Source organism: Limulus polyphemus, unplaced genomic scaffold (genome assembly GCF_000517525.1).
Source record: "Limulus polyphemus unplaced genomic scaffold, Limulus_polyphemus-2.1.2 Scaffold1478, whole genome shotgun sequence".
In the NCBI taxonomy this organism is placed as follows: Eukaryota; Metazoa; Arthropoda; class Merostomata; order Xiphosura; family Limulidae; genus Limulus; species Limulus polyphemus.
The window spans coordinates 44,354-71,797 of record NW_013667088.1 but is presented as its reverse complement, the minus strand read 5'-3'; the positions used below and the strand labels follow the sequence as shown (position 1 = coordinate 71,797).

Sequence of the window (27,444 nt, the reverse complement as noted above, 5' to 3'; positions counted from 1 at the left end):
CAAACAAACAATTTAAATTATATGTACCTGAGGCACACTATTTGTAACTTAGTCAAGTTAGACAGAAATCCAATACAGCTTTTTATTCCTCCTACTCTATTTAACTAGCTAATCTTCTTCTCCAACCAATTGTATCTTCTCCTGATACAATTTTTTCACCAATTGTTAAATTATCAAAAACTTCCTGAAAGTCCTAGTAAATCAAAACTACTCTTTTACCCGTCATCCACATAAGAAATAAAGTTTATAGAGAAGTGTGATATATTCAAGGGAACCAAATTAACTTTAGAGTTATGTCAGATAAGCCCATCAACCAGAGAATTCATTCAAGACATAACATTACATAGAAGTGCTACAGTTTTTCTGGATGAATATAAGCTAAGGAATAAATAGACTGGGCTCAATGTGTAATATAAAATGATATGATGGAAACAAAAACACAGCGTGTGCGCTTGTATACCTTGCATTCAACAGCCGCTTCGTATAGATGTTTCTAAAACATGATCATCCATCAGGTTGACCGAGTGCAAGATTTCTAGTTCCAAAGAAACTTTGCATTTACCAAGCGACATGCGTAACACATGAATGGTCATTATCGTTACACATAGTTGGGGTCATAATCTTTAGATGTTACATGAAGACACTGCTGTCGACTTCTTGATACACAATCACGGTAAACAGGTAACAAGTATTACAAATTTCCAAAATGAAAGGAACAAAGATAATTTGAAACAACATCAACTCAATTGTTTTGTTGCCCACGTGTTATGCGAAAACACATATATATATTCAGAACACAGTGTTACGACAGCGGGGGTCACGTGACGCTAGTAACACGTCATGAACTTCTAGAAGGATCCTGTCCCTTCCTGAAATCTCAAGAGCCTACTAGATATGCGGTAGTGTTGTATATATAAACTGGTAAGAACTGACGGCAACGAGGTAATGAGTAATTGAACTGCGGGCAGAGAGAGACGTATTGTTGAGTCAAACACGTGAGACGTTCGTTGTGAATTATAGCGTTTATTATAGCGTGACTGTGGAAATTAAGTGTATTGCGAAGTTGTATTTAGAAAAAAATAAACTAGTTTTATTTAAGAAAGGACTTGTATCGGTAAAGTTTCTTCGGAAAGAAATTGTACGAAAAATGAACTAACGGAGGCATAACAATAGAATAAATAGTAGTACTGCAAAAAGGAGATATATTCCTATATCAGAGAAGTTAAAAGAGTACGCTTAACCATAAGATAACATTAATCAGCACCTATTCAGATAAACAGTGTTTTAATGTGACATGTAAAATAAACATTTTGTTCACATGTTTATGTTAAAAAATAATTTATTTATGACTTATTTTAAGAATGTTTCATCATTCTGACGTCATAACGTCTGCATCGGTTGCCATTTTACTTAGAAGCGATCAGTTGAGACTTGTCTGTTTTTAAGGCTGGTTGAGGCTGTTATTTTTGTTTATCAGTTTACGCCTGTGAGGTAATTAACGGGAGCATTTTTGCTTCAATGAGTTTCATTACAGAAGTAAGTAATTAATATTAACTCTTACATATATTTTATAGTAAACTGTAATTTGTAAATACTGTGTGAATGTAATGCTAAATATCATTATTAGTATTACGTTGATTAACTATATGTGATGTTACTTTTTCAAAGTCAAATAATGAAATATATGTAAAAATACTACACTGTCAGTGTCATTTGGTGTCGGATCTAGGTAATGTTAAAAATTTATACCTAAAGAATCCAAAAAAAAGGTAAAGATTACTGGTGGTCTGAAGAAGAATTAAGGATAAACGTCTGTAATAATAAAACCTTCAATAGCCTTTACTACTGTTAGTGTTACTAAATAATAAATTAATATATCACTAAATAGTAACAGTAATATTACATTTACTAGTTATGCCTGCTCCACTAGTGTAAGCCCTAATCTAAAATCCTTGAATTCGTTAGAGTAATACTATTACTACTACTAGTAGTAATAGTAATTAGTATTAGTAGTACTAGTGTGTGATTCTGATACTGATAGTGGCAGGATCAGTGGTAGTGACTTGTGATTCAAAATCCAAGAAAAACTTGTATTATTTATTGAGCTTGGGATTGTCTGGAGCAAAATCCTTTGTCTGTGATCTTCATATTTCTTTAAAATGAACACAGTGTTACCTATATAATTATCAATGAATGTATATCTCTGTAGTAAAAAGTAGGGTAGCCCTGTTTAGGCTTAACAGTAAATAGTAACGTTATGTTTTTCTAAAGCTGGTGTTAGACAGTTCTGTAGTTTCAAGTATAGATATGTTCAGATAATCATTTACAGTGGTAGACTGCAAGCTCAGGTTGAGAACAAAATAAGTCAACTTTTCCCTGATTTGAATATAAACATTGTAAAAATTAGAGCTTGTGTTTTTGAACATTTGTTGAATTTCAAGCATGGTCAAATGCAGCCATTATTTTAATTAGTAATCAACATGTTACTTTTTTTTTTCAAGATTTTGCATGTTGGAATTTTATTAAAATTAATTGAAATATTGTGTGGTAACATGCCTAAGCAAAGTATGAAAATACTTTAGATTTAAAAAATACAATGAAAGAATTTGAGACTTTTTTTTTATATAACACAATGCTCATAAATAAAGATTGTAAATGAGAGGTGTGCAAAAACAGTTAACATTTGTAACTGAAATAACAAATAATTGAATTCTTAACTTTTGATAGCCAGGATTTGTTTCTATCTTTGTTAATTTGAGTACTTCTGCAGTTGATTTACTTTTCACTTACCAAAACTAATAGTAATATTCTGTTTGCAGTATTTTTTGTTGAATATCATTTTTAGGCTCTTTTTAAAAACTGCATCATCAGTGTATTCTCACTACATGTAGGATATTTCTCTTCCAATTATTGTTTCTCAAATGTTATGTATTAATCACAGGAAGTGATGAATAATATGATACTTCCCTATATTTAAACAAAATCTTGTACCTGTTCAGTGTAGCCAGAGGCTTAGTAGTCTTTATAAATGGCACAGGTCAAGGAGTTGTCAAGAATGTGTCACAAGTGATACTGAATAATTAACACCTAGTTTCCAGATAATGTATTAAGAAATGATTATGTACAGGCATATTTATAAATGTTTGAGAGGCTTGAGCAACATCACAAATGTACAATGTACACTTTGGCTTGTTAAGAAAAGCAAGAACATGTATAGAACAGGAGTTGTGTATTAAATGTAGAAAAATGAATATAACTGTAAAAAGGAAATCAAAGATTGTGAGATCTAAAGATGTAATTTCTACATGAAATTTGTAATCTATTTTTTAACAACTGTTTCTTAATGCTTTGACCTATCAGTAAAAAATGCCATGATTATGTATATGTAATTTGTAATTACATGAGTGCAACCAAAGAATAGTTCACATACAAATTGAAGTTATTTAATAAATTTATGACATTAATATGGCAACATTATCATATTTATCCTGAGTTTAGTGCCATTTGAGATAAATTAATGGCTACTTAAATATTTTTAAAGGCAATGACCTAGAAGTAACTTTTAAAAATAAGCATATCAAAAAGAATAGCTCGTGTTTTCACTGTTATGCTGCCTTGTGCTTTGTCTGCAGAAGCAGTATGTAGAATGTAATATGTATGTAATATCACCTATGTAATCAGTTATACTCTTAGAATGAATTACAATGATATTTTAAATTTTATTATTTAGTTCAGTCAGTTGGTGTGAAATTACAAATCTTGAAGTTGTTAGATTTCTGTGTAGGTACAACTTGTGAGAATCAGTTATGTCTCATTACTTTTTGCGATGTACATCTGCATTTATCAGGTTGAACTTATGTTCACCTTTTTTGAATTTTATATAATAATATTATTCAGCATGTGTTTATTTTATATGATGTTTTTGAAATAACTAAACAGATAACACACAAGAGTTGCTCATAGTAAATAAAAATGTTAAATATGGGATCAGTACAAGGAAACTACACCGAAAATAGGTAAATAATTGTTTTCATATTGTAATCTATATTGATGTTAGTTTTAATTTAGATTTTAATTTTAAAATATTTCATTGGCAACCTTATGCTGTATGTAGAACAAATTAGTAGAAAAAATATTTAAATGTTTAGAAATATAGTTATAAAATAAAAAGGTTTTATCCAGAGAGTGAATAATAAAAATGCCCTAAAGATTTACACATCATATATTTTTATTTTGTTGTAAGGTTAGAAAGAGGATACATCACCTGTTGATGGAGTTGTTTTTGAGGGTGGAAGGAGAGTATTGCCAGGCACAACACAAGTAAACCTTCTGCCTGTGCTAGTTTTGTATAGACAACTAGTCCATTCTGTTTGTGGTATCTGTATGGGGTAAATAGTGGACTAAAGCTTCGGCACACGAGCAGCAACGAAGACATCTGATACTGAAAGCTGTAAGCATTGAGAGAGTAACTTGAGAGCTCTTGATTTCTCGTGCTTAGTGTTTTATTACTTGAGGTGGCAAGTTGACATTTGCTTTGTTTTGGTCATCTTCATTTTTTCTTTTTAAATCCTAAGAAACAAAAAGTTTCTCTGTTTTCTATTGTGTAATGGACATTATGAAACAAAAAACAATGAGACCAGCGCCATCAGAAATTACTTTCAAAAACATGCGGTTTCTTATTACGGACCGACCAACAGATTCAACTGTTCCCAGTTTCCTGGAGGTGAGTTTTTTGATATACAAATAAACATGCACAACCCTAACTGTATGAGACACCTACCAAATGACTAGTTGCATTTGACTATAAAAGCAAAACAATAGTGTTCATATTATTTTGTCAAAGATTTGAAATTTCAGGATCAACTTTTATCCATAGAAAAGCACTGTTTAATATTTGTAGTGATATAGTTTGTATACTTTTATTTGTTTTTTAAGAATCAGGCTTGTAAAAACTTTTATGTGAAAAGAATTATATATTATTTTTCATGGGTGCGAAATGTATTTGTTTAAAACATGATGCCTGATAAAGTACGAGTAATTCTTATGTATAGATAATGTAACTTATTAAAGTACTATGGAATATATTTATTTAAGGCATTTTTGGATATATCCAAAATTCCAATTCTTCCATATCCCTACATCCAAAACATTATATTTGTTATGAAGAAAGGGGGAAGGGTGGATAAATGTTTTTGTGGTGTTGTAGAATAGAAGGTGAGTCTAAACTAGATGGTAAAGAAGACAATAAGAAATGTATAACAAAAAAACTGGATAAACAAAATATCATCTACTTTCTCACTCGTGAAAACATTTAATGGGACTTTTCCATTAAACCCCACACAATTTAATAACTTTTAAAAATATATTAATATGAATTGTATGCATATAGTAAAAACTTACCATTTGTATGGGTATAATGGGAAAAGTACCCAGTTAACACTTAAAGAGAAGCAGTTTTCTAGGGAGTTTAGAATAATGGAGGTCTTGATTTAAATGGAAAGAAAAATTTAAAGATTACTAAAATTAGCAGAATAAAACATGAATATTTCTGTTAATACTATATACATGATTCATAATATTTTTGCAGTCTAAGTCAGCTTTTGAAGTTAAAGGTTGTCAACATTGAAATTGAAACGTGCCTGATTAAAAATGTGACAATACATAAAAAATAATGCTTCATATCCATAAACAATACTCAAAAAATTAGTTACTAACACATATCTAATGAGTATATATCACATATCATTCATTGCTTGTTAACATTCTATACATTCTTTGATAACCACAATGAATATATGTATGCTATTAAAGGAATCTGTTTAGTGAAACCAAGAAATTTAAATGTTTGAAAGAAAAAATTAATTATCTCTGGAAGATGTACTAAAATACTTAAGCACTACATCTGATACTGTACTTTTAAACAAATTCTATCACTCATACATGAATCAGTGCCTTCGTCTTACATGTAGGCTAATAAATTGCATAGCATTTCAAAAAATAAAAACACTATATGGAAACAAAATTTTTGTCTGAATTTTTCTAACAGGTTAATTACTGAAACCATAAACACATCTGTATAAAAATATTCTGGAAATTACTAAAATAACATCTTCGTTCCATAAGCTCAGTAGGGTATGTGAATACTATCATACCCAAATACTTAATAATAATAATTCAGGTTAAAACAGAAAAATAAATACCTTAAAAGTGATATATATATATATATATATAGAAAAAAGAAAAATAAATAAAAATAATGTGAAAGTTACATTGCCTAAACATTAATACCTTTAAGTTCTCATTACGTAATATACATTATAAACAGCATACAGTATAAAGATGTTAACCAAAACAAATATGCTGCTATAGGTAACTGATTCCTGACAAATAACAGTACCGACTGTCATCATTTGTCAGTAAAGGTACAAATAGGATCTAATGCATAAAAAGCTCTAATGTCAAATGATGTACACAATAATTAATTGATAAAACAGAAAAAATATAGTTATCAAAATGTTTAAAACAATAAATTAAACTTATTTTAATAATATTACAACACATAAAGCTCTAACAATTAAAAACTGAAGGTGTGAACAAAAAAATACTCCAATAGTAATTAGCCATACCCAGCTTCTTAGTATCATAATTGGAAAACATTATGTCCAAATAGGTATGTGGAGCATTGATAAAAATACTGAATTTAAAAAAAAAGCCCAAAATAGACTCCTTTAGAAACTCTGTTAATGCACTTAAATCATAATTAATATTTTGTGCAAAATCTGTTACAGGTTTTCTGAAAAAAAATAATCACATCAGTTAGAATGTGTTTTTTAAAACAATGAAGCAAAACAGAAACCTTGACAAAAAAAATATTAAACCAGTTTGTGAGGCCTTTGAAAACACCTTTTCAAAACATTTAGGAATTACTTATCAAATGGTAGCTTTGAAAGTGGTGGTTTTCTAAGTTACTTTTCACAATACACCATGCTCACAACAGTCACACTACTAAGACTGTTCAGAATGTTATTTTCTAACACCTTCTTTGCCTGCAACATAATTTTTTTTTCTCTCTCTCTCTCTATATATATATAAAACAAAAGAGATCATGTCAGCAGTGTTTCAATCATTCAGAATTTTACCGAGCATCAGTAACTTTTAAATGATATCCATCAACACTAATAATTTTTATTATTGTAGGGTTATAATTATCAGTCTCAGTCCTTACTTCTTTTAAAATGTAATTTTTCAAGCAATAAATTCTTTGATAATAACAACTAAATAATTCTGTTTCCCACCTATAAGAGCATTGGAAAGCTATGGATCTTCTTCAGCCCATTGGTTTCTGTGCTGTAGATTTTAGGTTCTGTGGTTCAAACTTCATTATGACAAAAATAAATTATGCAGGTTTAAGCATTTGACTAATTAAAAAAAATTGGTCAAATGCTTTATTAATTATTTGTTTGTTTTTTACCTTAACTTCGTATATCAAGTAAATTACTTAATATGAATTACATTAAAATATAAAAGAACCAATATATGGTACATATCCAGCCTTTAGACAACAACAAAGGTATTGCTGCACATGGTAGTGCACTGCCATTTTGACGTTGTGTATCTTAAATATATATTATCAGTCTGTATTCCAAATATGTTGTTTATTTTTATAATATGCCATTATTATGAAGTTATATTGCAATTTTTAAAAAAAATCATAGCTGTTGTCTGCATAAAATTACTCATTTTTGAAAGTTTCAGAGGGTAATGAGCAGGAACCCATTAACCAGTTTGCAATTAGAGCCCCTTTAAATGCTTTTCTGTACAAGCCACTGTGTTACATTCAAAATTTAATTAAACACTTTTATTATCAATGTATATGAACATGTATGTTATGATTTGAAGTTTAATTTTATCCATGTTTTAAGACATTTATCAAAAATATTTACTTCAACTAAACAATTTGTTTAATGTCTGACTGTAAGCAATAGTAAACTGACAAGCAACAGTTTATAAGGATAACTAAATTTATTTTATGGAGAGAACATGCTATGTGTTTCAACTTGACATTGGTCTTTTTTCGTTAGGGTTTATATACAAAATTATTATATATGAAGACAAAAGATGCAAGGGATTATGATATATAGTAATGTTGACACATGTCAGCAGTGAAATTTACAACAGGTTTATAACTTAAAAGGCTAGATCTGGTCATGTGTGTGAGTGAAAGCTCAGTGAATAAATTTTGACAAATTTTGTTGATATTAATAGGACCACTGGCACATTTTAGTGAAAAATAAGCTGCTTTAATAACTTCTGGTTTTTCTAAAAAGTCTTTCTTATTTTTCAGGTGGCATAGGAAAAAAAATAAATCCTAAAGTATCTAAGCAATGCAGTGGTGTATCAGATACCATAGAATTTCATGTTTTCATTTCATCAAAATACATATGATAGTAATATAGTTATTAATACTCTGATTCTTCTAGCTAATTACACCATCATTGTTTATATACTATAACTTAAAGTAAATAAATCTGAATTTAAGGCATTTTTCATAAACATATTTTCATTAGATGTCTACCTTTTCCACGACTAACTGCAGATAGTAAGTGACAATTTTCAATGAAAGGTGTTGAGGGAGTGAGCACTCATGTACTTTTAATGATTATTTTCCCCTTCTACGTATGAGGGTTATGACAATAGATTAAATGATAAACAGTGTATCACTACTGCTATGTGTAAGGTATTTACTTGTTATATTTTGACTTCTTTCATGTGTATTGCCTTTTGATTATGGACCTGTTTGAAACATTACGCTGGATTAATGGACATTCCCCCATGGGTACAGTGTAATTTAAGGTATACAATCTTCATTGAGTAAAGTAATTTTACATGTATAAATCTATAGTTTGTCTTGTATGGACATGTATGCCTTTTTAAGCTTATGGATGTAAAACTGATGAATTTATTGTGGACATCTTGTGAGTGTGACAAATGTTGTGACTCTTAGGTCATATATTCTGTATTTGTTAGACATACCTAGAAGTTTGTTCAGTATACTAAGAAACTTGATTTTTCATGTTTAACAACATGCAAAGTATTAATATTTTTACAGGATGTTGTTTCCTGTTACTTAGGTGGTTACGTCTTTTCTTGACATTTTTTTCTTTGAACAAGTAAAATTTCTATTCTTTTATATAAAAAATTTAAAAATCTGTATAGCAGTTTTAATACATCTACAGGCTACTGAAAATATAATTGTTTATTAAGTGCTCCAATTTGATACCTGTGGGTAGAGCTGGGCAGATATTAATGGAAATTAAGAATAAATCAATTAATAACAAAAAAATAATCAAGTAATCAAAAGTAGTGTTTCCAGTTATTATTGTTTTTGATTATTTCAACTATCCAAGAAATCAAAATATTGAAATTTGTTTCTCATTATTGTTTTTGCTTAATTAATTGTTCAGTTTAAGTGATTACTGTTACGACTCTTGAGAGCAATCAACTAATTGATATCAGCATTTCTTATTACTATTTTTGATTATTTAACCATCCAAGTAATTGAAATATTAATGTACTACTTTCATTAGCATGACTACTTCTAACATATGCATGCATCCTGCTTTTAAACAACTCATGAATGTGTGGGTGTGGCTTGGTAGTCATTGGTTACATAACTAGCTACATTAATGCATATTCATGTCTAGACAATAGTGTAGCTTCAACTTAATTTATTGCTTATTTATTATAAGATATAAATTTAACCATTGTTAGTTATAGTAAAATTGCTTTACTAAAAAACTTTTGGCAAGTTAATATTCATTATACTTTATTTTCTCAACATACTTTTGATTGCTGAATGACTTGCTTATTTTATTGTGTTTGTTAGAAGTTAGTAGACATTGATCAATAACAGTCTATGTATATATATACCATTAAGTTGTTAACATATTTACATGAACACGACTGCTGTTTAGTTACACTAGATCTAGCGAGATATGATGTGCTGAATAGGGAAAGCAAAAGTCTGGCTTTTGACATATACTGCTTAAACACTGCCATGTACAGTGAGCTTTAACTTCTTTGATTTATTGATTTCTAAATGTTTTCTTTCTAAACTTCCATTTATAACAACAACAACTTGCTCAAAAGCTTACAATTATTTTTCTTTACATTCATAAAGTCGTTTATTTTTTAAGTTTTGACATTAATGATGGAATTAGAAAAATTTTGAATTTTATGACATAATACATAACCTGCACTACTGTTTTAGTGTTGCACTCTATATGCAGACTTTTTAAGTCGTATTGTATGAAACTGAGTATGTTACAAACCTCCATGAATAAGAGTGCAATACACCCTCCTAATGCAACTGACTCCCTCTTTGCTGATTTGTTAAGTCATAACTTCTCGATCTTGCCCATGATTTTTTGTGATATTGTTGTTTGTTGTGGAAGTATCAACAAAAACATGAACAATTGTGGAAATATTAAATTTGGATTCTAGTTTTCAAACATTTCTGCACATTCATACTTTGTAGCCTTTTATTTCCACATTATGAATTCACAAGTGATGATAACTTCCAATTTGTCTTGGGTGAAGCAACAAGACATTGTTCGTGCTAGGCAGACAACTGAAATGGTGTTTAGTTCCTTATTGTATATTGAAGAAGTTATGGCTGTTGTGTGATGGGAGTTGGAATCTTTCATGCAGATTGGACTTTCATGCCTTTTCACATGAACCCCATTCATGATGAAGGGGATTTTGACAGTCTCTTCTCCATACCTACCTTTGACAGGCCCTCCCAATTCTGTCAGGAATCTGCCCAGGCCTTTTTCATAATTTCTGGACATGTTTTCTCAGGTATGTTACCTTCTCTCTCTCTCTCTCTTTCTCATATGTTACCTTCTCCTTCACTTCTTAATTTATCACCTGCTTGTGACTTTTATGTTTTTTCTCCCTCTAGATATTCAAGTTCATATTTAACAGTTTTTATCTCAACTTTGCTCTAGTGCAGGCATACCTTGTCTTACTCACCTGGTTGCCACATACGCCTTGGCTTAACATTGGGCTGTATTCCATTTCTTGGACTCCCAAACTCTGGAGGCTCTTCTTTAGGCTTGAAGATCAGATCCTCTATTTTCTGTTGAACTTTCTCAGGTTCAAATTCTATGCCTTCACCTTACCCTCACTAACATGCTGCATTATTTTTACCCTCTTCCCCTTCTTTTCAAAATAATCCACAGTGCTTCTGTGGGGTTTACAGCAGGTGCTCATTCCCTTATTGTTTCTACATTGGCATGTTCCTCTTCCTTGTCTCATCTGACTTGGTTGTTTTGTTGCTGGGACTTGTTTGCTCCCCTTTTATCTCTGGAATCTTTGTCTGGCTCCTTTCTTCTGCCAAGGTATTTTTTGGTGGAATACCTTATGCTCTGGAATCACAGGTTGAATCAACGTGTCAACATTCTTGTCTTCCCTTTTCTCCCATCTCTTCACAGCTCCTTCTTTTCCCATTATAGTCTCTTGTCCTTCTGCATCTTTTCTTCCTGTTTCTCTGTTTCCATTTGTTCTTCCTCTGTGCATAGTTCTTGGCACCAGCAATCTCATCGGTGACTATCCTATAGGCCCAGTGCTAGTAGGGACCTGTTTAGCTCAGTTTGCTGATCTAGGGCTTCTAGTTGTGGCTGTCCATTGCACGCTACAAGTTTAATTACAGGGTCTTTTCATTTTCCCCCTCCTCCCATACTCTTTCCTCTACCACAGGATCCAGTGTTTTGCTGGTGTCTTTCAGTAGTAGTTTCAGACATGTTGACCAAGGATACTATTAAATGGATTTCTCATATTTCTCCAAGATTTTGCTCCATTCCACCAGGACTCCTACAAATGTACTCTTCTCCTTCTTCAGGAGGCAGCTCATTTTGGTTAATGGATCATGCTGGAAATGTCTAATCTCACAATCAATTATAATCTGGTTCTATTGGGTGTATTTTTCATTTCCTGTTTCCCCAGAGCTGAGTCTTCTCTATTTCATTGGTGGTCCATAGTTAGTTTGATTTCGGAAGTTGTATCCTCTCCTTCTCTTCCTGTGCAAGAGATTCTCTCTCTCTTTCATTGGACTTTGGCTTCAATAACACCCCTTATTCCATTGGGATGTGCTCCTGTATATTTTTTGCAGTGGCTTCTGCATGATCCATAGAACCTCTCTTGGGATCTTGCCCCCCCCCTTATTCCACCCTCTTATCTGGAACTTTATCTTATTACAGATGCTTCCCTGATGGGGTGAGGCCCTTGTTTCAACTCCTTTGAGGTTTCAGGTCAATGAAACCTGGAGGAATTGCCTTCAAGTCAACCTCCTGGTGTTTTTAAAGGTTTTTTGGGCTTTGAATCATTTGCTTTCAGTGGTGTGTGACCCTTTGGTAATGATCCATACAGAGAATTCCTCTGTAGGATCCTATGTCAGTCACCAGGGGGGAACTCGCTCTCTGTTTTAAAACCTTCAACATTCTCTGCATGTTTGCCTTGTGGCCTATTATATTCTGGATGCCTTAAATTTTGTCATGAATTGTCTCTTGTGGACAGAGAAGCATTTTTCCATAGTGGTCCCTCAATTTTTGTGTTTTTAAAGGACTGGGCTCTTGTCTAGGTACCCCTGTCAGTGATGCCTTAGCCACTTACTACAATACCAAACTTACCCTCCTCTAGTCTCTTGTTTTGTATCCATCAGTTTTAGCAGTGAATGCATTTAGTCCTGACTGGTCTAACCTCTTTCTTTAGGTTTGCCCCATATTCATTTCCTCCTTCATTTGGGACATTCCTTTTCAAATCTTTCTGGTGTCACCCTACTGGCTGGCTCAATTGTGGTTTCCTCTGTTGAACCTTCTGTCATTGTTTTCTTCTGTTCTCCTTTTGTTCTGTAGCCTTGTACTTTGTTCTTTCATCTAGCCATGTTGTTGCTTCAACTTCATTCAGGTGATTTGTCTGATCACTTGCACAATGTTTGGGACTTTTTCTCACATATAACCTCCCTCCTTTCCCCAATCTGTTCACTTGTCCAACATCATGGTATATCAGCAGAAGTGGCATAATTTTCACCATTCTTTCTTCCCTTATCTTTCTGTTCACCATCTGTCTGCAAACTTCATTAGGCTCTATGACCAAGACTTATCAGTTTATATTACCAGCTGGTTACCAGGCAGCTCCTTTGGAAGAGATTGTTCGAGTTGGCATGTGGAAACTATTCTCCACACCTCTTACCATTCTTTTTCTTTATATTAATTTTACATGGCCCTCTCTTGCCTTACAGAGTTCCACTCAGTGACAGTTGTTGCCTTCTAGAGTATACTTTACTAAAATTTCACAGTTTGGGGCCATCATGGCCTGATATAGTGCTCATCCATGAGATGTGATGTTCCACAAGACTGCTCAAGGTATCCTTGCAATGCTCATTATCTTAAATAAGGCCTGAACCAGACTGTACCCACTCATAGACTATCATGAGTAAAGCAGGGAATTCACTCTTATCCATCTTCTATGCCTCGTTTAAAATGTAGTACTGGCCTTATTTTAAAAATTGTTTTTGTGGTCATCAGTTGTACTGTCTTATGGTGATACACTCCTCCAGGCTGTCCAGTACACCTTCACCCACCCAGCCACCCCCTTTATTCTAGTAGAACATGGGAGTTCTTGTCATTTACTAGTTCCTAGCCACTGAAGTGGTGGACCATGGAAGCTACCTCGTGAGTGTGACTAATTACACTCAGTAGATAGTAGGGAAGTGGTGTTCTGTCAGTGTAATACAGTTCAACCTTCTGGGTGCTCGGGTGTTGGATTGGTGCAAAACCAGCCAAAATAAGTCCTACTCAGTTGCAGTTTGGATGATAAATTCCCATTCTGCCTCACTATGCTTGAGGTGAAAATGGTAGGGACTCTCCTTCTACAGTGACCTAGAAGCTCAATTTCCAGTGCTGCCTGGTTTTGGACTGGAGTTGACCTACCATGTACATCTTAATGTGCCATAGCCATACTACACATATAGCACTCTTGTGAGCCTGATGCAGGTTCTGGGCTGTACTTGTATTTTCCTCTTGTCCTAATGCCACTTCACTTCTTTACAGGTGAAGTGTACCATGCTACAAATGAGGTGCAGTTTTCTGCAAGTGTGCCACTATACTGTTCCATAGTATAGTGTCACATTCCATGGGTTCCCTTCAGGCACTTCCAAAAGAGGGCTCATCTAGATAATTTTTGCACCAGTCCCTCCACCACTTCACATAAAATTATAGCTGTATGTGAGAAGAAATTATGTATTGTATCAGAATTTAATATTTTCCAACACTGAAAATGTATTTCCTCTCTACTTCTGGTGCATCTTTTCTTGCCTAATCTCAAAGTGATGATTGAACAATCATTATAGAGGGAGTCAGCTGTGGTAGGAGAATGTGTTACAGTCCTGTTGGTGGAGGGCTGTCACACATTTATTTCCATGCAAAAACACAGCAGTATCACTTGGAAACAAGTTTAGGTGGAAGCGCCTCAAGTTTGCATATAGAGGGCGGCACTGAATCAGGAAATCTGTGTGTGAGAAGAGTTGAGTAACAATCGAAAATACATTTTCAATGTTGGAAAATGTTAGCTTCTGTAATTAAAATTTTTTCCTATTACTGATTTTAATATTTCTTTCTAATAATACTTCAGTTTCTAGTGCATCAATCATTTTAACCACTGCAAAGAGGCCATTTAGTGTAATCACAAATTTTCTTACGAAATAGTACATGTTGTAATGCTATTGTTTTTCTAGGATCAGCATGATTTTGTCTTTGACTGGATCATATATTATCTATCACACACAGAGAGAGGAATCTTTACTAGTTTTATCACATGAAATCCAAGGACAATTATTTCTAATGAATAATTAGTTTAATTTGTTTGATAGATTAGTCTTCTGAAAATTTGTAGGGAAGTTTTGTGTTAATCTTGTTTTAAACGTGTTATATTTTTTGTCCTACATTTCATAAATGATGCATTTTCATGTACAACAGCTTAGAATTAAAAAAGTAATTCAATCCCGAATTGTTCTACCAGAAGGTGTCTATCGTATTAAGCAAATGGTAGTTCAAAAATGTCTTGAAAAAACTCAAAACAAGCTAAAAATAGGAAAATTAGTCTCATGTGAGAATAATTGATTGTAATCAATTAGTAATTTCCTTCTAATTGTCCAGCTCTACTTATGGGCCTCAAAGGATTAACATAACTCATATAAGAAAGCTTATATTTTTTGCTTATTTAAAATGTGAAAAAAAAATTATTGTGGAAAAATGTTAAAATATTAAATCTTTCTTATCATAAAAACACTCAAATAATAGCATCATTTATACCATTTGTAACCTAATTTTGTAGAATATTGCTGTAAAAAAAAAAAAAAGAGAGAACGACATTTCATGTGTTGTATACATAAGTAGGTAGCTTATTAAATGATAATTATTTCTTAATATTTATGCTATTTTATCTGTGATTTGCATGTAACATGTCTATCAAAATAGTTCTTTGGGGCTGACTGATATGTTCATGTCAGGTAATTGAGGTTTTTCTCCATATCACTGTGATTTATTAGGTACATAATTTGTAAATATGAATTATTGAATATAAATAAAAAAAACATTCCTTATTTCCTGACTGAAAACAGAAGTGTCAACCAGTGTAAATATAAAATCTGGAAGAAGCTTTGTGAAGGAATTTGTTATTTTTCAAGTCTTCCATTATTACAGAAATTCTTGGTAATTAAAAGATTAACATTATGATCCTTAATTTTGAAAAGATTAGGTCAAAGTAAGATCCAAAAAAATTTAACCTTTGAATTTTTTTGTTGTTGAAAACTATTATAGATCATTGAGAAAAGTATCTACAAACTCAACATTTAATTAAGGATTCTTTTCAAGGTTTCTGATCATATTAAGCTTAACTTCCAAAAAGTTATTTATGAGATGCTGCATAAAAGATAAGTAATAATTGAGATACTTATGAAATTAGTGGAGAAATTAAGAAGTAAACAGAACATGGCTTGTTAGAAGAAAATGAAGTTGTGATAAATGAGTGTTTTTCCTGATTATGGAATGTAACTGTTGGTATTATGAAGGATGTTAGAATGTTTGTTTTCATTATTTATATCAATAATTTGGGAAGTTACAGTGAATATCTAAATTTGTTAATGATACTAAGATGTTGGAAAGGATTTATTCTATTGAGACTGTTTCTCTCTTCAAACAAACTGACATTTTAGTGACAGTTAGAATTTGGAAAGCTAGTTTCATTATAAAGACATAAAATTATTCCACTGGAGTATGGAAAGCTATAAAAAAAAAGTATAAAAAACTCACTCAGTGAGAGGAGCATTAGTATTGTGTGGAAAAAGAATTAGATGTGATTGTTGATAAAACCTTAAAGCAATCTTCTGAGTGCTCATCCTTGGTGAGAAGAACAATTATAGATGTTAGATCTACTTATAGGAATTTTAAATTTGGGAGAAATATAATTATTACTATATTCAGGGCTCCACATTAACTTTGAAAACCACCTGTTGTGTAGGACAGATAATGGTTAATTTTTACCTATCTGAAAAAAGCTACTCTGTTCCAATTTTAGCATTTGCATTTCCTAACAAAATGCTTCTGTATTAACAATATAATTTCATTTTTATTATTATGGACAATGCGAGTTATATGAAAGAATTTCATTATCTATACGAAGTGCTGGTAAGTTTTGGAAGTATGCTGATTTACTAATTAAACAAATTCTTGGATACTTGGTCAAAGATCAGATATCACAATGTATGGTAAGCAGGGGACAAAATATCTGGGTTCACATTGCAATTTGCAAATCACTTTGCTTAGCATAACGTGCAAACCATTCCTTCTCTTTTGTGTTGTCCTCAACACCTCCCACAACGCAATGAAAGTACCATAACATTTCAGTTTGATATACCAAAGCCAAAGTTCATTTATCGTGAATTCCAACCAAATGGCACGTACAGTATTTTTAAACTTTTTCATGTGCATATTGCATACATGCACTACAAATTTAGCATTGAGCCAGACACAAATTCTCTTAATACGGGCTCAGTCCGAAAAGCCTATCATGTGATAATTTTTACTTGTATGTAGTTTTAATACTATAACTTTTAATACAGTACGTGTATCTTCACAAAATTTGGCAGACTTGTAGTGAAAATTACAAGTCATTTGTACACAAAAAGTCAGTTTTTCAATGGCGTATTTTTACTAAAGATTTGTCCGTGAATATATCAAGTTTTTTTGCCCAGTCTGAGTGCAAACTGATTTTCATGTTAAGATTAAAAATACCTTACTTCATCTCAAAAATCTCAAATGTTTTATTTCAGTAAAACTTTATATTTTATCAGTTATTTTCTCTGCACTAACTCTATACAAGGTTGGTCAATTTGTCCAACTTCATAACCAGCTTTAAAAAAAATCTAAATTATCCTTTTTTTTTCTAGAATGACTTCATAATGTAACATGAAACTACATTTGTTTATCCTAAAAAGCTTTAAACTTGTAACAGTATACATCTATTTGTACTCAAATTTTATTGTTTTATTGCCCTTTTAACTATGTCTAACTACTCATACTATTCTGGCCATTGTAATATAAGTTGTAAATGTAAATCACTTGGAGAACATGTGGCTCACATTACACTATCAAATTATGTTACCCACAAGCATGCCTCATGAAAAATTTTTGTTATATTATTATTATTTATCTTATCTAATCTAACCTAAAGGATGTCCTGTTTTCACATTTTAGTTACTTTTATAATAATAAAGAATACATATGAAAACCAAGAAATAAAGTACTTACTTGGGCTTTCTTTATTTTTGCCATCGACTGTTGATGGAATTTAACCCTATTTTTATACTAATGGTAGTAGTGCTCTAAATAATTTGATTTAATTAAATAATGCATCAAAAAGCATAGAATAATAATAATCTGCAAAAAGCAGACAATGTCCCGTAACTATCATGCTTTTTAACTATGCGACACAAGCCATTACAAATTTATCCATGCTAATCAATGTGTTATCTGTGGGAACAAAGCTTGTACTGAAAGAAAAATTTACATTTTTATATATGGGAAAACAACGTAATATAATGCGTCATTTTTGGATGAAAAACCATGGCTTTCTTTTGGTTAAAAATAATATAGTATTAAATGCAAGAGAGAACTATTGACAAATCCTGAAAGAGGGGATGTGACAGGTGGATATGGCAAGAGAGATCTGATTTTCTATTTGATGGCTCTATAACCAAACATAATTGAAGGCTATGATACCTGTGCTTTACCTGATCGATGACAATATTATAATAAGTAACTTGCATTAAATTTTGTACTTCTTGGAAGGGTGGTAAATAAATTAGAGAAGAGGGGATGCCTAGAGAAAATGTCACATTTCTCAGACTAGGGGAAATTCAGGATCTTTGTTTAATATTGCCTTTTAAAATTGAGAAATTAAAACTTGTATGCTCTTAAAATATGAATCATTAGCTATAATTTTATGCTATACTAATTGATATAACATGAACAAAGAAAAAGTAGTTTAATTAAATTTTGAATGTAACTCGCTTAAAACCTCATGACATGCACAGTAAAAGATGCCTGTGGTGAGAGGGGTAATTACTGCTGAAAAGTCAATAGACATTTTCTTCTTCAAAAAGCCAAGGAGACCACGTTGCGAAGAGAGTGATGAAGAAATAAACTAGATTAACTTGAAAAACAATTTGTGGCAATCTTGTTCTGTTGCAATATCTTCAAGTCACTTCTTTCTCTGGTTAATAAATTGTTGCATTATTTTGTGACAGCTGATGTGTCCAGATAGTTCTTGCAATTTTGAAGTTTTACTTTATATACCAGGAACTATTTTGTTCATGAAATGCCATGTATGGTACAATCAAATATTAGGGTTTGAAGTTGAATGAAAGTGTTATTAGAGTAAAAACATACCATGGAAATATGTGGGTTTCCACAACATGTAAAAGTAAGGGGGTAAAATTATTTTTGTGGGTTTTTGAGATTAGTCCTACTCTAAATAGTTTTATTCCTGCTGTTCACACATTCCTGGTAGCAGCTGATCTGTGGCAAAATTTCTCCCCTTTTCTACAAAATCATAATTTTTGTCTTCAAGATTACAAGCATTTAATTGAATTCTAAGGTAAAATATGTTTTTTTTTCCAGGTCACCAACTTTGATAATCAACTAGTTCTATTTCATGAAAATACTTGTTGTTTTTTCAGAATGAAGAGAGTGCTTTCAACTTCCAATAATTATAGCCCTCTGTTTATCTGTAAATGAGAAATAGCCCAAGTCAAATAATAAACAGCAGAATGAAATAAAATAAGAGCAGTGACTAAAATAACATACAAGGATTAAATAAAAAAAATCATCATACCTCATGTGCACCGTGTTCAACTATAGTAAGATAGCAGATGCCCACTGAAACAGTTCAATGGTAATTATCCTAAGAATAATGATTGATAAATATAAAATGTGCTGTCAAGCCAATCCCTTGGATCAGAGCATGCATGCAAATATAATTTTCTAGTGAACTGTTTGAAATCATATTTTGTCCTTCCATGGGTTAATTTTAACAAGGGAAATTGCATTTCTTTTGTTTTTAAGCAAAGGAGACTGACTGTAATGTATTGTTGGCAAAATGTGTTGGTTTCAATGCAATGGGTGCATCCAGCACAATAGGAAACTCAGGTCTGCTAAATTGCCACAGACTTTCTGCTGGATGCCACTAATTCTGGTCATTTTACTGAATGCAAAAAAAGACTGCTACCGAAGTGAGTGCTTTTTGACAGTTGTCATTTCTTTATGAAGTGTCAAAGAGGAAATATTCAATTCAAATCAATTTATCTTACATGGTACAATAAAATCATGCACATATGTAATACTGAGATGAAAAAATTTATGTATATATATATACCAAACAACAACAAACATATACTCAAATACATTCCTCTTTCTATATTAGTTGATGGGGGAAGTCTCATTTTTGCCATGAAGTTCTATCACAAAAAGAAACATTTTCTACCAAGATTGACTGTTCAGCACATACAAAGACTGAAGGATCAATGCTGATATCAATATATAATTTCTGGAATTGCAAAAAAAAGGAGTAATTTTCCAGTAATGTACTCTTGAAAAGAAGCATTCTGGTGCATTTTTTCTTTTCTATGATTAACTTTTCAGGAAATGCAGAACATTACAGATAGACATTGAGCTATTATTTATATATATAGTTAATAGACCTGCACACAATATGTGTTTTGGTCAACTGGGATAGATAACGTGTTTTTTATATGTTCATTTGACTTATTTTACGAATTTTTAATAAATGTCAGTGCAATACACCAGAATGTTCAATAAATAAAACAAAATAGCAGTTGTTGTATTGTCTTTATAGATTACTATGTATTATTTTCTGTCCAAAATTGTGGTCATTCATTAATGTCAATCTTGTACAATAATAAGATAGGTAAGTCATCATATATAGTATCATTTTGGTCCTTGTAGAACAGGAAGAATATTAATGTACAAGATAGTGCAGAAGTGGACTTTACAATTATACTTTGGTTAAGAAACTAGCTATGTGGAGAGGCTTAATGTCTTGGACCTAATTTCACTATAGCATAGAACTAGAGTTGGTTTGATCAGCCCTCATATTACTAACTTGTTTTTATACTGTTCACTACTTATGGAGTTTATTTATTGATTAAGTTTGTTTTTGTCTGTTACAACACTCGGTGTAACAAATTTACACAAATGAATTGGGTAAAATCACTCATTTTATTTGTAAAATACATAGAAAATGACTTATTTCATATAGTGGGATTACTGACAATATTAATGGTATTTTTTTAATTTTGTGTGTAACTTGTGTGCTATTAAGGACTTGTAATCTTGGAACTCAAAAGGAATGTAGTTCATAAATAATTTATGAAAATGTATTTGTAAATATGGTGGAGTCCATATAAACCCTCATTATTAATTAGAAGGTTAATATGTTTAAAATTGTTAGGGTTTAAACAAGCTGCTTATGAGTGGTCTGTTAAAGTAGCAGAATAAGGTTAAGTTTTTACAAGCTTGAACATTATGGTAAGGTATTTCAATTTAAAAGCCAAGATGCTCTATTTTTTTTTCATTTTTTTTTTCTGGAAAAATTAATTTTTCATTAGATCTGTAAGTGTATGTAATGGTTTATCTGATGATGTGTTTTTTTTTTGTTGTTGTTGGTATGTATGCTGTAGATTTGTGTTGAGTTAGTACATTGTGTATTTGATGGATAACCTTTAGTCTGATGTTTTCTGTTACCTTGCTCTCTTTTATTTACAGTGCATGTTAACTATTCTTATATGTATACTGATCCAGTATAATTCAAAATAGCTTAAAGTATCAGCATGAATCACACATAAGTAGATTATTCCAAAATTTAACAGTTCTAACAAGGAAAATAAATTAGAAATAAAAAAAATATGATTTAATGTGTAAAACTTGCTTTCGCTAAATTATTCAAGTCTTCGGTGTATTTTGAAAAACCTACTTTTTCATAATCGAATTTATTTTTTCCATTTTTAAAGGATACTACCTGAAAGTACAATTTTAAAATATAAAATTAGTTTGTGAACTTGCAACTTCAAATGGTAAACAGATAACTATTGATGTTATATAGGCAGATTTTGTTAAACAAGACCGATGTCTGTAGGTTTACTTTCTTCTTAGAATTCTTCTCAAGAAGTCGATAACCTCCAAGCCACAATACAACACTCCACCAATTAACGCCTTCCACGAGCTAGATACCACCACCTGCTTACCCATACCTATAAATATCCACCAACAGTAATCACAACTCACACAACATTCAGCCTTGATAATGGATGCAGAACGCATTCGAAACGCGTCAGCCAACTCATCACTATCTACAACTTTTACCCGTTGTTCTAACAACGATAACACGGCTTATCGACTTCTTGAGAAGAATTCTAAGAAGAAAGTAAACCTACAAACATCGGTCTTGTTTAACAAAATCTGCCTACAAGAAAATATGTCGCCAAAGTACACACACACACACATATATATGTATAAAAATTTCATGATACTATCTAGTGCATATGTGTGTTGTCATTGTTTTAGGTAATCACCTTGATGTGGCTTTTTTTTTATAAGGATTTATTTGTGTAAAAGTTGTCTTTTATTTTTTACCTCAGAAAAAATAATTATTAAGTTTTGGTTAGAATAAAGTTTACTTGTAAAAGCAAATCAAATAACCTTGTTTGTAAGGTAAACTAATTGTATATCTTGTTGTTGTTGTTTCTATTCACACTCCATTTAGCTATGAAATTTAGTTTGATTTTTTTCTCAGAAGATGAATTATAGATTAAAGGCTGTGGAGAAGGTTTATAAAAACAGTGATAATCTTGTTTATGATTAATTATGGCTTTTTTTGTTTCTTTTTCCTCAGTATTATACTAACAATATGAATATATTTATAATATTATTCTATAATTGATTTTCAATTGTGTTTCACATATTCTAGAAGTTGCTAAAGGTATATTGGGATTGTGAATATGTATTTTCTTTCTGTTTGATTTTCCAGGAATTGAAGAAGCATAATGTTAAGGATGTTGTGAGGGTTTGTGAAGCCACCTATGAGACTGATTTATTGGAGCAGGAGGGTATTAATGTGCATGTAAGTTGAATATACTTAGTTAAGAAATAATATATGTCCAATTCATCATTTTGCTTTGTAATTCCAGTGTATTTAGTCCCCAAACTATCATGAAAGACACATTGTGCTATTTATTTTCTTTCAGTTTTTAATGTAAAATACTGTATAATATGTATTCACAGATTCTGTGGTTTCAAATGGAATTCCATCAAACTTCTAGGAAGGTTACTTATGATGAAAAAAATGTTCTAACAGAGAGTCAGTTGTCTGTTTTTTAGCTATCCCTTCCTGACTTTCAGTATTTTTCTTCTGTCACCATATGGTCATGTAATGTTATTGACCTCGTTAATTTGCAACAAAAAATCATCCTTAAACATTATATGTGTATACCTGTAAAACACTGCATATCATGGTTTGTTATTTATAGTCTTTTATCTGAAGTTTTTGAGTAAGTACGTGGCCATTTTGTGCCATAAATTTCTTCAACAGTGTACACAAGTTGCACAGAACTAACGATAATTGGATTAGTAATATTATACATATAACTGTTACAAGGCAAAACTTGAAAGTAGTTAACTCTCTGGTGCTCAAATGGGTGCATCGTTGAATTGAAAAAATTGTAGAAAATAGACAAATGTCTTTAAGAAAATACTTAAGAATTGAAATTTATCTAATACAAAAGTTTGATGTATTCTATTTTACACATAAAAAAATGTTTAGAAATCACAATTTTAAATTTGGGTTGACTTCTGCATACTTTAAGTGAAAATATTAGTGAATATCTTGAATTTTTTCTTGAAAATGATATGGTGCTTATAACCTAAGAAAAATGAAAGCACTAATCTGATTCTTGTAACTTCAATACAAGATCTGTTGATTTTAACTAATCACTCTTTTTCCAAACCTCAGTTGCTGTGGTATGATATAATTGCTTATATCTCAGCTTTGAGAAGTTATAGATTAGTGATCTAAACATGTAATGAAAGCTGTTTTTCTGTTATTTTCAACTGTATAACCTGATACAGCTTCCAGTTCAGCACTCACATAGAGACCAAGCGTGGTGGTTAGGACACTCAACTTGTACTCTGAAAGTCACATTTGAATGTTATGGTTAATTCCACTATTCATTAGGAAGAAATAGCCCAAGAGTTGGTGGTGGGTGGCATTGACTAGATGCTCTTATTAGTCTTATCGCTTTAAAATTAGAGACAACTATCAGAGTTAGCTCTCAATTAGCTTTGTACAAAACTCAAAACAGAACAAACAAATGCACAGAGGTTGCAACAGAGTTATAGAAACTTACGTTGGTGATAAGATGCTACTAGAAAAGATGTTTAAAAACAACATCCACCACAATTACAGTCCTGACTTTTTTAAAGGCTTGTGAAAAGTTTTCTTTATTATTTTATATGCGAGTTGAATTATGATGTTGCAGTGTGATATGAAAGGAAATGTTTTTTGTGGAACAAGATGAAGCAAGATTATTTAGATAATTTTGCAATTAATCATATGAAATTTCCTTTTTCTGAAAAGGCTGTTTTTACATTAGACCTTATTATTCTAAGTAACTGCTTCAATGGGCAAAGAAAATATCCTAAAAAATGAATGTAAAATGAGTTTAAAACTTGTAAATTTATTAAATAAAACCTAGTTAACAATTTTGAAAAAATTCTTAATTATAATTGTGGTATTGTGTAACAAAAGCTATATTTATTGTGCACCAGTGATCATAAGCACTGGGAAACTGCATGTAGTATGTGTCAAACGATAAAAGAACATAGGACAAGATAAAATCAGTAACTTAAATCTATAACAAAGGTAAGAATTTTTAACTCTTTCTTTAAAAAAGACATCACAATAAAATCTTTTTTCTATATTCTAAGCTGCAAATTTGATCTGCAGAACCTACATAATCCCTATAAAGATCATCTCAAGTTACATCTGTAGATTTTGTACAAAGAGGATAGCAAATGCACGAAATGCTCAAACTCTTTCTCATATATAGTGTAAGAAAAGCAAAGAAAACACAATACAGTATGGCAGCTCATTCATATAAGAAACTTATTTATATATTTCTTTTTCAATGTAACAGTGATAAACTGTATAGTTCTATAAGCTTTCTTTACTTCTAGAAAAATCTGTTTCTCTTGCACAGAATCTGATGTATTTTTATTTCATCTTTCATGCTTGAGGTTAGAAAGTTTTTGGCTATGATTAAACATGGAGCCAATATCTCTCCTACTTTGTACAACCAAATGCTTAGCACAATAATAAAATGTGAACTGAGTATTCTTTAATTATTTTCATACATCCAAAATTTGTACAAAATATGATTTCACTTTCTCGGTGAAATGTTTTTTTTAGTAAGACCTTTTCCATTTTTTTAGTTTATATTTTTAATGAGATGAAAAACATTTATTATTTTACTTATCTGGTGAAAATATTAATGCCTTATTAAAAATTAATAATAAAATATTGTATTTTTATTGAATGACTTGCCATTTTTGAAAATTGTTTTTCCCAACACAGAATAATCTAGCAAATTTCTTAAACTGTTGTTTAGTATAAAGCAATTGTATAGACAATTCAGAACTATATAATTAAAACATCATTGTGGTTCATATTCTAAAATGTCTTTTTTTTCTTTTTTTTTTTACTTGTTTTGTTTTTGATATTTACATTTTGCAAGAAAATAATTTTTAATGATTACCCATTATAACAAGTTCTTAAAAGTTCGTTATAATACAGAGTAATCCTAGGATACCCTGCTGATTTTGTATGAGAAGAATATGATACACTAATGACACAAACATACATCAGTAAAATAGAACACTTAGCTTGTAGTGATGTCACTTAAAGCATTTAGCTTGTAACAATGTCTGTTTTAAGCTACCATGTGTCTTAAAACGACATCATTGCACTTATCAATTCTGGTAAATGTATCCCAAGATCTTAATGGTTATCTGCTTGTAGCATTGGGTAATTCTATCCATGATTTCTTTGATAGTCCAGAGTTTTTTGGCATACATTCTGTCCTTAATATAACCAATAGGAAAAAAAAGCCAGTGGGGTTAAATCTATTTAAAAAGGAGGCCACTTCATTGGGCCATCTCTGCCTATCCAACTTGCATATGTCACTTAACCATTCCTGGTCCACCCTCAACAAATGTGGGGGGGTGCATTGAATTGCTGGAACTGAACTTCATGAAGAGGTATCCCAAGTTAAAATAGGCTTGGAATAAAGAACTCTGGCAGCAGTGTCAAGTAATCCTCACTATTGACAGTATCATGTGGGAAGAAGAATGGGGCCCCACTGTCTGTTAAGCAGATAATATGCATTAGACATTAATCCCATGTATTCTCACACTCAGGAACTGATCACTATGCTCCTCATATCACACAGCCATATTTCTTGACACATATGGACAGTTGAAATGTTGTGTCATTTTTAAAGAGCATTAGCAGCTCCATCTCTTCAAATCCTAATGTGGCAATCATCTCTTGTGATACTTGCACTTGTTCCAGAAAATCTGTATCCTTAAGCTGATGTGGAATCTGAATACAGTAAGCTGTCATGTTCAGATCATTGTGCAAAATTCAGGACACATTTCCATAGGATAATTTCAATATCAAAATTATTCTTTGGATGGACTTCTGGGAGCTGTTCAGCAGGACATCCTGTAACCATATCTGATGTTCTTTAGAGAATTCAGTATTTTGAGCCTCCCTGTTCAAACAGACCCAGTTTCCCTGAACATTGTTTAATATGTAGTTTTTGTTTTTCCACTGAGGAGGGGAGGGGAGGGAATGTCAAAATATCTCTTGAAACAAATACTGCTCTGCCCTATGTTTTAATATTTAATATATAATCTGTCATATATTTTTTATCAGTCTTACATTAAGTTTAAAAATTATATTATTAAACTACCAAGTAACATCTTTCACGTGTTATGTTAAAGCTTTTTTTTTTTTGTGAAGAATAACTTTATGACCATATTTATTACTTGGACCAATCAATATAACATTTTCATTGAACTCTTCAGGTGAGATAGAAGCATAACTTATTCCTTTTTAATGTTTCAATTAAGATCTCCTTAAAGATGAGTTAATTCAGCACACTTAATTCAGAGAAAATTTTGCTTTTGTTTCAATTGTTAATATGTTTGTATTTAAAGATATACACTTAGCATTTAAGTCTCTCTCTACACACTAATTGAATCATTACTGAATTCTGAGATACCTCACACAGAATAGCTTGATTCGTTCACACCTTTGCCTATGAGATTTGCATGCTAGTAGCCACAGCTACCTCCCACCTAAAAAACATGTTTAACATGAACAGTGCTAGCGCATGATGACATCATGCAATGATAGTCCTCCACTAATAGGAGGGTAAAACAACCTCCTTGCACAGTAGCTCTTTCTAAGCACTTGAAGTCAAGATAATTTGTGCAATTTTTGCTTGCCATTAGACTTGATGCTCTCACCTACCATCATGTGAGGCAGCTTACTTCTTTGGTGTATACTACCTATCAGGAATGTTAAATCACACTACAAATGCACTTATCCTTTATTTACTTTCTTTTATGCAGATTTTGTTAAACAAGACCGATGTCTGTAGGTTTACTTTCTTCTTAGAATTCTTCTCAAGAAGTCGATAAGCCGTCTTAACGTTGTTAGAACAACGGGTAAAAGTTGTAGCTAGTGATG

General features: G+C 31.6%; 1 protein-coding gene across 2 annotated transcripts in view; it reads left to right on the top strand.

Annotated features, from left to right (window-relative positions):
* Positions 1 to 1,399: 1,399 nt before the first annotated feature.
* The window catches only part of LOC106463771 (protein tyrosine phosphatase type IVA 3-like), a 36,274-nt gene continuing 10,229 nt past the window's right edge, over positions 1,400 to 27,444 (top strand). Inside the window, exons 1-3 of one of the 2 annotated variants that reach the window (XM_013923839.2) lie at positions 1,400 to 1,536; positions 4,249 to 4,723; positions 22,663 to 22,755. In XM_013923839.2, the coding sequence (XP_013779293.1) occupies positions 4,607 to 4,723; positions 22,663 to 22,755 (210 nt within the window). In that variant the 5' untranslated portion in view covers positions 1,400 to 1,536; positions 4,249 to 4,606. Of the gene's footprint in view, positions 1,537 to 4,243; positions 4,724 to 22,662; positions 22,756 to 27,444 lie in introns of both variants that reach the window. The other variant, XM_013923838.2, reaches the window with a different exon arrangement.